Here is a 12,572-nt window from a genome sequence, read left to right as displayed (position 1 = left end):
TCATCATGACCATGTGTCTTCAGCTCCCTACTCACAACCTCCTGCTCTTGTCAGCCATGTTGTTCAGAAGAAACTCTCCATGTTTATGTTCCTCTCAGGCCAGGTGTGAATTCTGTGTCATTCTCTCCATCCACAAAACAGGCTGAGCCAATCTTCACTGTTATTATAGAAGTACAGAATAAATGAATGCTTTAAGTCAAGGAAGGGAACTAGAGGCAGACAGTCATACAGAGATACACAGAGAGACAGAGAGATTGATTTAGCTTGGACCCAATCCACATTACTTTTATTTATTAGCAGGACTGTTGCTGCAGACATCTCTGGCCAGACCCGGTGATGTCTGGGGCATGCTTCCGGTGTGCCAGAAAGAGTCCTACTCAGATTCCCATTCTGTACCAGGTTATTCTCGTGGGTACAGAAAAATGAATGAAAAAGAAAATTGAGGCTTTGATTGAGGAAGCAGAAACATCCTCTGCCGAGCTGCAATCTAGACAGAATGAATTCGTCTTCACACAATCCACACTCATTAGGAGTGAATCAAGCCATTTAACCACTAAGTGCTTTATTTAATCTCTACTCAAGAAGAGGATGAAAAAACAAATTTCAAAAGCGAGTATCCTCTTGTCTCCATTACTCATCACTACTAGAGCAGCTCTCTAAATCTCTACATCCAGCGTCCGCTGCTTATGATGACATTTTAATGGCTCTTCATTCAGACAGTTTTGTTTGGCATGATGGGAGTCAGTTGGGTTCAGACAATCTGGCTCTGTAATGGCATGAGATTCAACCAGGTCTCAGAGGACATGAGGGGCTAAGCGTCTCTCCAAAGCTGGGCCAAAAAGACATTCTCCTGCTTGTAATCCGGTGTCCTCCATTAACCAACTCATTAGTGCTGTCATTGCATAGAGAACATGGTGGCTGGCCTTGAACTCTGATCAGCTTGCCTCTTCCTCCCAAGAGCTGGGATTAAAGGCTTGTGCCACCACTGCCCTAGTGAGTTCCAGGACAGCCAAGGTTACACAGAGAAACCCTGTTTCAGGAAAGGAAGGAAGGAAGGAAGGAAGGAAGGAAGGAAGGAAGGAAGGAAGGAAGGAAGGAAGGGAAAATGATGGCACCCTGACTTGATATCAAGTCTGGGAGAGAAGAAGGGATTGGTGAGGTGCAGAGCAAGGCGAAGGTCCTGTGTGTGGCAGGGACTACAGCATGGTCCACACACTGCTGGTTTTCATTGATTCACTCACTCTTACATCAACAAGTAGTTATCAAGGGCTTATTGAAAGATATACTACATCAAGATTAGAGTGAGCGCCAAAAATGGGAACATCACCCCAGGGAACAGGTGACCCAGGACAGAGAGGCTGAGAGAGTGCCCCAAATGATGGCTGCTAGGGTGTGGACTTTAAATGGCTCCTAAATGCTCGGCTTGGTCCCCAGCCAGAGATACTGCTGGGAGGTGGGGGTCTTTGAGTGGTGGGGTCTAACGGGATGTCTTTAGGTCACTGGGGCTCTACCCTCAAATGGAAGCACTGGACTTCGGTCTCTTCGTCTTCTTTCACATTGAACCATGAAATGAACAGTCCCGCTCCACTATGCTCCCCCATGTGACATGCTGGGCTGGCATATGTGCAAAGGAACAGGGCCCACTGTCAGGGACTGAAAACTTGTACAACTGTGAAGCAAGAGACCTTTCCTCTCTTGAAGTAAGTTTGTCTCAGGTACTTGTTACAGTGACAGAAAGTGAAGAAGGGAGATTCCCAGAGGCAGGTGACCAAAAGATCAACCAATTGAAGCCGGAGGCAGTAAGAAAGAAGAGCCGATGTTTCGAATATTCAGTGACATGTACAACTGGGAGAGAGTTTATAGACAAGGTAGTAAGAAACGCCTTAAAAAGCAAGCAAAACAAACAGCTGTTCGCCTTAAAAACAAAGGCTACGAAAAGTTACATCACAAAGGAAATGTAACAGCTCAGCTGTGAATATGATATCCATGACAATGACAATGTACGCCTTAGGTATAGAGCAGATCAATATTGCATAAATATATTGAGAGGCTGTGGAGGAGGGAGGTCAACCTGAGGAGCAATCAACAAAGGCTTGAATTCTCACCCGGCCCCCCAAAAGGACGTCAACACATGATATCTGAAGCTGAGAATCAAGACATCATGCATGATACAAGTGTGACATTTAGAAAAATCGAGCTAAACATCCTCTTGCCAGAAAAAAAAAATTACAGGAGCTAAAAATGGCTGCTTTGGGACTGGGAAATGAAGCGAGGGAATAACAGAAGATTTTTTAAAGAAAACTGCATGGAACTGTTTTGTTGTTTAGTTTTTTGAGACAGGGTTTCTCTGTGTAGCCCTGGCTGCCCTAGAACAAGCTCTGTAGACCAGGCTGGCCTCGAACTCACAGAGATCCACCTGCCTCTGCCTCCTGAGTGCTGGGATTAAAGGCATGCACCACCACACCAGGTTATGTGTGGAGCTATTTGACTACCTCAGTTTTATGCACATACAACATGGCTAAAAATACCTGATAAGCAAACAAAAGCAGCTATATGTGTCTCAGTGTTGTTTTTAATCATAAGTCATAGTGCTAGATAAAATACAGAAATCCCAGTTGAATTTGAGGGCTCTCTGTCTCTGTCTCTCTCTTTCTGTGTGTGTGTGTGTGTGTGTGTGTGATGGAACCTAGGGTCTCAGACCTACTAAGCAAGTACTCTGTTACTGAACCCTGCTGTGTGTGACTGGACCTTGAACACCATGAACATCAAGTAATTTTTAAGTAGGTGATACTCCAAACATTGAATGTGATATGGTTTTATTAAAAAACGTTGATTTGAAATTCAAATTTAGTTTGGGTATTTTTATTTGCTCAACCCGACACCCATAAATCACAGGAATGTATGTCACCAGCTATTTTGTCTAGTGTATTACAGAGGCCACTTTGTAAACAGCGGGGAAATTTCTTTAGAGGCTTAGTTCCAGGATGAAGTATGTCATCTCCCAAGCAATGAATTCTTTTTTCCCCTCTAAACAATCTGAACCGTGCAGAGAAATTGATCTAGACTGAAGAAATGTCATCTAAAGCTATCGTTCTGAAGAAGTCTACCCCCCTGGTTGAAATCTGGTGGAGCCACCACAAACTTGGTACTGAGACAATGACCAAAATGGCTACATGATCCAAATGTCAGAAATTAAAACACTGTGAAGAGTAAATAACAAACAAAGCCTCATGTGGTTTTCCAAGCCAACAGCCCCAGAAAAATATTCAGAGCTGGCTGGTGTCCCTCCCCAGGGACCAAGCCTGGAGTCAACATCGTTCAGAAGGCACACAAGTGTGTCTGGGAATAAGGTCTTTCTCTTCACTTCACAAGACAAGCATTAGTCATGACACCCAGGCAGGCCACTCGTTAGGATGCTGAGTTTTGCTCTTTGTCCCCGTGGGAAGAGATTATCTGTCATCAAGGAGATGCTAGCCTCAGCTTCCGGAGAAGGGAATAAATTACCCCTTACTCGGCACCCTTGCTGGCTCATTAGCATCACTGTCCAAAAGCACCGAGAGAGGCAGGACTCCAAAGTGAAATGAACACCCACCAAAAACCTACTTGCCACTTGCAGGCTGACACTGGGCAGATTCTGCTTTGGAGCGACTAGCCAGCATCCATGCAGTACAGAAGTCCTCTGCCTTGCTCGACTCCCATAGGGCAGAGCAAAGAGCAGCACTCTGCCCTCGCAGTACTCACAGCCACATTCTTCTGCTCTGACTTTGTCTAGTTGTGAATGGTATCAAGAAGTGTGTTGGCCTAATGGGTGTGTCAGGGACGTGCCTTGGAAGGTACAGGGTAGGGAGTGTGAGCCCTCTCTGGAGCGAAAAGGGTGTGACACCTAAAACCTGACTATCACTTATAAGTTCTCATGGCTCCATGCGAACCCAGCAGCTGCTGGCTTTGCTTCCTCATCTGCAAAATGGGTATGACAAGTCCATCTCCCTCACACATGGCACAGAGCTATGGTGATATTTTATTTGTATTAAAATATTATTTGTATGTTAATAAAGTTGCCCGGGGGTCAGAGCTATTAGCAAGCCATAGGAAAGCAGGGCAGTGGTAGCGTACGCTTGTAATTCCAGCACTTGGTAGGCAGAGCTGGGTAAGTCTCTGTGTGTTCAGGGATACAGCCATTATTGGATACACATGCTTTTAATCTTAATACCAATCATGGAAAACCTGGAGGCCTATACAGACAGGCTGTGAGGAGGCGGTCATGTGGTTGGGTTTACAACCAATGAGAAGGCAGGACAGGAACTCTATATAAAGACTTTAACACAGGGGTAGCTCTGGTTCGGAGAGGTAGGACCACCGCAGGAGGAAGGGTAAGGTTTTAGCTCTTAGCTCTGACCTCTTGGCTTTCTTCTTTGCATTGGTTCTGTGTTTATTATTTAATAAGAAGGTTGGATACATCTACATTTGGCGCCCAACGTGGGCATCATCTTCACAGAGCAAATCCCAGTTGAATGTAAACTCAACCCTTTGAGCTGGGCAACCTCTCTTCACAGCCATCCCATCGTAGCACCTCCTTAGACCCACTGAGGGTCCCTAGATGATCAAATTTGATCTCGGACCAAAGATGATGGGTGGAACAATGTCTATCATAGCAGGAGTGTAAGATCCACAGCATGACAGGAAGTGTCCATGTGGGTGGAGCTCAGCAGTGGAATTACCAATGGAGCTGCTGGCCGGGATTCCAGGAAACATCTACCTTCTAGAATGTTCCTGACAAGTGTACAAAGTGGGCACGTCCTTTCTGAATCAGTAACTAACACGTTCATGGGATCCAGGAAGGACTTGAAGATGAGGGTAGTCTTGCTGAGCACTTGGCACAAGCTTTTCCGAGACACCTGGTGGGAGGTGGTATCAGAGGTGTGATGACTGGATGAAGCTGGGGAAGAATATTTCAACCTTACGTGCCCCGAGGCAGAGGAGACAGAAAAGGGAGACTTGTCCCAAGATCCCAGTCACCCAGTCCTGTCCTACACAGTATCATACTGATATAATCACCCATGACCTGTGTCTTTGGGGTGGGACACAACGGTTCACGGAGAAATGACTGCTTGCTGACTTCCGTAGCCACTCCTCCCTTCTGCCTTATTGATAGGATCACCAATCTTTTTTAAACTACTTTTACACACAGAGAGAATGAGCGCCTCACATGTATGCCATGGCACATGTGTGGCAGTCAGAGGACTCGCAGGAGTTGATTATCTCCTTCCATCGTGTGGAATCGTGAAACCCAAGTCTCTACTCTCGTCAGGATCTCCACCCTTCAGCAATGTGCACGCACATCCACCTTTCCTTGCCGTGTAGCCAAGGGCTCGTCTGGCCAAACAGAGGGGGTCAAGAGTACCCTACAGCAACTTCCAGAAGATGTCCTTCAAAGATGACAGGCAGGTGGCCCTTGCCATTTTCTCTCAGTCTTCTGCAGTAGGTGAGCGTGATCATGGGAGAACAGAAACCTGAGTCCTTGAGACTAGCAATGGCCATGTTTGCTCTAGATCATTCCTCAGACCTCCCTCTCTCTCTCTCTCTCTCTCTCTGTGTGTGTGTGTGTGTGTGTGTGTATGTGTGTGTGTGTGTGTGTGTGTGTGTGTGTGTGTGTGTGTGTGTGAGAACAGGTGTGGAGGCCAGAGGTTGACATCAGGTGTTTTCCTTCATTATTGTGCATCTTATTTTGAGACACAGCCTCTTACTGAACATGGAGCTCATCACTTCAGCTACACTGGTGGTCAATGAGCTCCCAGAAGCTGCCTGTCTCCACCAGCACCTGCCCCATGCAGCCAGGCACTAAGGTCACAGATGTGTACCATTTATCTGACTTTTATGTAGGTGCTGGGGAGCCTCATCCTCCGACAGGAAGTATTTTGCCCATTAAGCCATCTCCCCAGCCCGGGACTTCCTTTTGTAAGCCAGTTTTACTATGTAGCTTCATCATACACATCTGAACCTAATCCTTCTAACAGACACATCTTCTGGACGAGAAGAACTGGGCCCATTCGAAAGAGCAATGAAAGCAAGCAAGCCAACTCCAACAGAAAGGCTCTCGGGGTGACTGCAGGACCAGATGTTTTCATCCCAGACGACCAGGAAAGGAACTTTCAACCTTGTGTGCCCATTCAGAACATTCGACAAAACCTCTTTCTTTCTACTTTTATTTCTGAGAAAGGTCTGCTCAGTGCCAGGGGTAGATGTGTTTTGTAGTTTTCTTCAAATCCTTGTAATTACCTCAGCATGAAGGACTTCTCTTTGTTTTCAATCTGAATTTAAATTGAAGGCCTTCTGAGTCGTCTGTCTCCATGCTCCGTGTGGCATCAGTGTCCCGTTCTGTCTCTCATGGTGAGGAGCTGCTCTAAGAGAGGCAGCCTATGCACCTGAGGCTTGCCCAGCCCATTTCCTGGCTGGTGACTGTAGCACCTTCTGTTACTGTCTACAGCCAATCATCCGTGTGTTCGTCTCACGGCCAGAGAAATCTGCTTGTGTTGTCCTGCTGAGGCATTGTATGGTTTATCTGGGCTGTTTTTCACAGCTGGCATCTGCTAAAGCCAGTCTCCAACAGATGATTTACCACAATTATCCCAGTTACGGGCATTAGTCTGTGTCTCACATCCTGAATCTCCAGGAAATCAAGGCAGACCATAGGAAGCAGAGCTATTACACAACTGGGGCTTTGTGTCTTATATTTAGATTTCACGGGGACAGTGATTCTAGAAGCCATGTGGCTTCATAATTCTAATACATCTGGCACAGACTGAGTCACGACTTGGGACTATAGAATGAGGAGATATGACCACTGTGCTTCTCAAACTCTCCGATGGCAAGAGTCATTGAATTAACCCCAGGTCCCTCTTTTGTGTCTAGAATACCCAAATCAGAGCCTCACAGGAGCAGTCTGGGAAGCTATAACTGAACAATCCCGGGGCAGTTAGGGAATTACAGATCTAGCTCTCTGTGAAGGCATATCAGTCTTGCCAAGGGAGCCAATGGGGTCAGTGGCTGTGTTACTTCTTAGAGCCTCAATGTCCTTGTCTGTAAAATGGGTATAATAGGTCTCACTTCTCCAGTGCATGCTGAAGACTACAAATACAATACATGAAGATGCTTGGTGCTTAGTACAAGCTTAGCCAATGGCGGCCATCAGCATTATTGTGACAATGATTTTCATGAACTCAAAGAGGTCTTATTTGTGGTCAAGGATGGAGACTTTGAACTGCATACAGGAGACTCTGCAGGCTCCCTTAACTTTGGCACCACTGGGAACTGGGCCTGCAGAAAAAGCCCTCCTGGTGTAGACCACATGTTTCCAGCTCACAGAGAGACAGGACAGAAGACACGGACATTCCACGCACAGTCAAGTGTGAGGGGCTAAGCAGACCTTTTGGCCACATTAGCAGCTGAGGGCTTCCTCTCTTTCACGTGAAGAGCTTCCTAAGCATTAGGCAGATGGTTTCTTTGTGACGGAGAGGGAAGGTAATTCGAGAGTCGTCCCTTAAAGCCACCACTGTATATCCACAGAAACTAATTCTCTAGAATCTTAAACCTGGTTCAGAAATCTTGAAGGATGTTGTTTGTCCCGAATCATCTTAGGTGGTCTCTATGGAGTTTACTGGTGCCAGGCCATTGGTGCTTGTACGGGTCTGGTCTAAAACCACTATTAACTTCGACTCCTCCCTCCTCCTGTAGTGAGGCCTGGACCTGGAATCGGGGCTCAGTATGCTGGCAAACTCTCAAAGTCAGGTCTGTTTTCTCTGCCCTGCTTAGACTGCCATGAGGACAAACACTGTCCCAACAGTGTCTGAACTTTCTGACACTGGTTTGGACAACACTGTGACTTTTTAACAGAAGGAAAAGATCATCAGAAAAGTACATATGGCTGAGTATAAAACCCCCACTGCACAGCCACGACACAATGATGAGCTGGGCATAGGGTGGGGAAGCGTATGACAATCTCCAAACTTCTAGGCATACTGTCATTTAGTCTCCAGAGCTGACCCAGGAAATGAGTGTTAGTCTGTCTGCCCCTTGGATGGATGAGAAAACAGGCATTTCTGCTAGTAACTCTGTAGAACGTTGGACACATTGCTTCACATATCATGACAATAATGCCTAACTTAAAGTCTTACCAAAATTAGAAGTATTTCAAGAAAGAGAGGGGCAGGGCTTCCTCAGTAACTGTTTTGAGAAATGAGGGTAGAGTAAAACTTACTTATCCTAAACCAGGAGGTCTTGATGTCTGGGTTCTTATTCTTCCCTCCCCCTTGGATGTGGCCTCTGGGGAGTTCTTAGCTTCTATGTTTGTGGGGTCTGTTTCATGGCCAAAGTGGGGGGAAAATGTACTCTCTACCTAAAATTTTTAAATGATCAGATGAATTAATTTGTGATAGCGTTGTGCAGCTAATAGGCCACAATCCCATGTGTGTGTGTGGGTATATTCCTCAGTTAAACAAGTTGCCCCAAATCACAACCATTATATCCGAGAGATAAGACACAGGCATTTATAACAGTCCCCACTTCTTTCATGGTAGAAGAAATACAATTTGGGGTTCCAGAGTTATTAATAGCCTCAGATTTCAAGAACCTGGCAACTTCACCGTCAACACACTATTATTAGTGCTACATGGTCAGTAGTACCAAGCATGCCCTGAGGATGCACATGACATAGCCTCTTAGTTCAAGGCACCTCGAAGGAATTGGAGTTAATGGCAAGACTGTGCGATGCCTGGACCCTCCAGTTCTTCGGGAACCTTCTTCCTCTCCTCCTGGCCATCCATCTGCCATAGTCAGTCTCTTCTGCGCTCCCAAGGTCCCCTGTACAAAGGCAGTTTCCTAAATGCTGTCATTCTCAACACCACACAGGGAACTCAAGAAAACTCAAACAACCCACCCCAGCCCTAGGTCTCGCCATTTATTCTGCAGACCCAACCCCCCAGTATTGCGGAGATGAGCCTGGCTATACCCCTGCTAGTGTGTGGAGAATCCCTCCTTCCCACCCTAAAGCTGGGGTGCTGGTGAAGGGCAGATCAGGGCAGATCGCTAAGGCTGGGGTCAATCTGACAGGTTCTCAGAGCTCCATGCTAATACAGCAGGGACCGCAGAGCCGGAAGAGGGCGCTGACCCCTGGACAGGCCCGAGAGGGAGGAGCGGTGGTTCCCAGGAGGGCAGTGCCAGAGGGGTCCCCAGGACAGGGCTGGCCAGCTTGGAGCCAGGAGCTCTGGTCTCCAAGGGAACCCCCAGAGATCAAGGCCAGCCCTGGACAGCCTCTGACGCTGCTCTGAGTGAGCCCTGCAACTTCTTAGCAGGCTGGGCGTAGCCTGGTCGCCTTGACCACCAGAGGGAGAAACCTTGGGAACGTTGGTTCAGGACGCTGTGCCTTGGAGTGACACCCACCACCTGGGCTTGCTCCCTTGCAGTTACCCTCCCTGACCTGGAGATTCCAGGAGCATGCTTGCCCAGAGCCCTAGAAGTACCCCTCCGCCCATACCACTCCTTGCTATTTTAAATGCGTGTCTCAAGCCAAAGCTGCTAACGAGGTTGGAGAAACAGGTGAACAGGAAGACAGCGGTGGCGCTGAAGGAGCTGAGCCAGCAAATCCAAGAAACTAAATGCCGGCGGGAAAGGCTGCTGAAGGACACCAGGCAGCTACTGGAAGAAAAACACCGTGTGCAGGCTGAAAACCAGCTTTTCATGGACTACCTGCACAAAAACAGCGAGCGGTGTGAAAAGAAACGGGAGGCGCTGTGGAAGCAATGTGCCCAGGAGTGTGGCGAGATAGAGCGAAGGAGACAAGAGCTGGCGTCCAGATACACCCAGAGAAATGCAGCCCTTCGAGCACAGCTCCTGCAGGGCAGAAAGACCCAGGAGGACTTAAGGCAGCAGCTGCAGGCACTGAAGACCGTTTACATGGTAAAGGAGAGGCAGGACACGACAATGCAGACCTTGGAGAAGGAGAAAGAGAAAATCCGGGGTGAGACAGCGGCCAAGGACCAGGAGGCACACATCCGGTTCCTTCGGGAGAAGGCCCTGATGGAGAAGAAGCTGCAAGAGTTGGACTTGATGGAGCTGGGGCAGATCAGCACTAAGGGGCTTACGAGGAAGTCCAAGGCCTTGGCGCAGGCCTGCAAGCAGGCTCATTTTGAGTTCTGTGGCAGTCTCCACAGAGAGAACCAGCAGCTACGGAAGGAGCTCCAGCAACTGAGTCAGGAGTACCGGAAGGTGGAAGCTGTGAGAACCGGGTTGGAGAAGCAGCAGCAGCTGGTGAAGGAGCAGCAGTGGTATCTAGAAGCCTTGACCAGAGGGCGGCAGCGGCTGCAGGCAGGACGTGAGCGCCACCGTGCTCATAATCCATGCCTTAAGGAACAGAGTGCTTCGAAGACCATGCTGAGCACCAAATCAAGAACAAATTCAAAGTAACGGCTACCAGAACGGATTAAAGAATTTGAGCACTTGAGATAATCTACAATCCAAAAAGTATCCTGCGTGGAGAATACAAGCGTGTTTTCAGAAAGGGGCAGTTGTGATATCGGGCTGTGCTCTTAGCCTGGGATCTACATTCTGGCTGGCTGGCTGCCTGGGGCTGTTGTGGATTCCAGAGATTTAGAACATTTGGAAAACTTTTTAAAGAGTTGTGCTACTCATTTTTATAGCAACATTTGAAATTCTCAGATTAGTTAGGACGTGTTATTTTAGTTCCAATACAGTTATTTTTTTCTTCGTGTATACTTTGTAGTCCCCAAAGTGTGGTGTATAATTCGGTGCAGTGTATAATTCGTAAGTTCTGTGTATTTTTGACCATTTGAAACAACTAGGAATCATATTTTCAACTGTAGGGGTTTTTTGTTTGTTTGCTTGCTTATTTGCTGAGAGGGTTTGCATGTTTGCATTTGTGATGGGCTGGTCATTTGTTGAACTGTGGGGTCCTGGTCTGGGAGAATGGTCATGTATTTCAGCAATGCCCCTGCATGGGCAAATGCAATTGGCTTTATGTTTCTCAGAAATTATCGGTAATGAAAACTTCAAAGTAACTTTCTAGAATTTTCAGCTTTAATTATATGTAAAATGGATTCATTTGAAATAAGTTTAAAAGGGGGATTCACTTTTCAAGGTGTCTTATCTAACTTTTAACATAGATGGTGAAATATGCACTTTGCCATTAAACAGTATTGTTAAAAACAAAACCTACCTGTGATTATTTCTTTTTTTTCTGTTTTCTTTCTGGTTTTTCAAGACAGGGTTTCTCCATGTAGTTTTGGTGCCTGTCCTGGATCTCACTCTGTAGACCAGGCTGGCCTCAAACTCACAGAGATCCTCCTGGCTCTGCCTCCCAAGTGCTGGGATTAAAGGCGTGTGCCACCGCCGCCCAGTGCCTGTGATTATTTCTTACTCCCCCAGCTTTATAAATGCAGTAGAAACACTACATCTATGTAGTATTTCTATGTAATATTCATTATATGTTTCATTATACTATTATCACCCTTTTGATGAGGTGATAGAACACTTATTGATGAGATGAAATAGGACAATGATGTAAGCATCATGACCCAGAGTTAGGCCACTACATCAAGGCTATTTTCATACAAACATTGTAATAGGCAACAGTCCGTCTAATAAACTAGACAGCTATTGAGTGGCTAATAGGTGGATAGTGTATACAGCATGGATACACTGGGCAAGGATCATTTGTGACCTTTATGAGATGCTAGGATGGTACAAGATTTCACTGTCCTTCTCGGACACATAAAATATATGAATTGTTTCTTTCCAGAATTTCCCATTTGATTTTGGACTGAAGTTGAACACAGATAACTGAAAAAGTAGGAAGAGAAGCCATGGGTAAGAGGAGTTGCCAATCCAGGTCCATCACTCTGCTATACTGTTTATAAAGGAGAAGCGTTCCTATACTTCATTTCTTTTCTCATGGAATAAGTATTGTAAGTTCTCCTTGAGTTTAGAGGTAACTGTAGATCTTTTTTTCCTTTGTGCCTTGAGCCATTTTTATGTTGTCTAACCAACAGGCAGGGCTGACTGAATGAGCTGCTGACAGGTTGCTTCTGGCCTCCAGAGCTGAGATAGGCAATCTTTTTCCTAACAGCCTGGAAAATACAAATAAAAGGCCTTGTGCTTCCTGTGGATTCCATGTGTAACATTCCACCCCACAGGGTAAAACAGCCACAGGAAACAAAGGACGGGACCCTCATGTTACAGCAAGATTGCATTTACAAGAACAGCCACACTTTACCAGTCTCTGCTCTAGGAGAATAAAGGTTTTCCCCAGCTGCTTCCTGCACCGTCAAAACATATATGTGTTGACTGTGAATATGCAGGCGTGCAAGCCAGATGTTAGCTGAAGTACTGAGATGAAAGCGCAGCCACACTGGAGAAGTGCGGGTGCCTCCTCCACTCCAGGAGGTCAAGGATCCTCTTCCTTTGCTTTCTCCCCTGTCTGTGTTCTACACCAATCAGAGAGATCTGAACCCCCTTTCCCTAGCTGCAAGCTCTCACACAACACACACACAGACCCATCCCAT

General features: G+C 46.6%; 1 protein-coding gene across 1 annotated transcript; it reads left to right on the top strand.

The window, feature by feature from the left end:
• The first annotated feature begins 9,285 nt into the window (after positions 1–9,285).
• LOC128109506 (coiled-coil domain-containing protein 121-like) lies at positions 9,286–11,114 on the top strand. Its single transcript, XM_052736675.1, has one exon. The coding sequence runs from the start codon at positions 9,490–9,492 to the stop codon at positions 10,456–10,458; it is 969 nt and encodes a 322-aa protein (XP_052592635.1). The 5' UTR covers positions 9,286–9,489; the 3' UTR covers positions 10,459–11,114.
• The last annotated feature ends 1,458 nt before the right edge of the window (positions 11,115–12,572 follow it).

Source organism: Peromyscus californicus, unplaced genomic scaffold, assembly GCF_007827085.1.
Source record: "Peromyscus californicus insignis strain IS unplaced genomic scaffold, ASM782708v3 Scaffold_14__1_contigs__length_90479793_seg_2, whole genome shotgun sequence".
Lineage (NCBI taxonomy): Eukaryota > Metazoa > Chordata > Mammalia > Rodentia > Cricetidae > Peromyscus > Peromyscus californicus.
The sequence above is the reverse complement of the archived record's forward strand: the minus strand, read 5'-3'. Positions and strand labels throughout refer to the sequence as shown.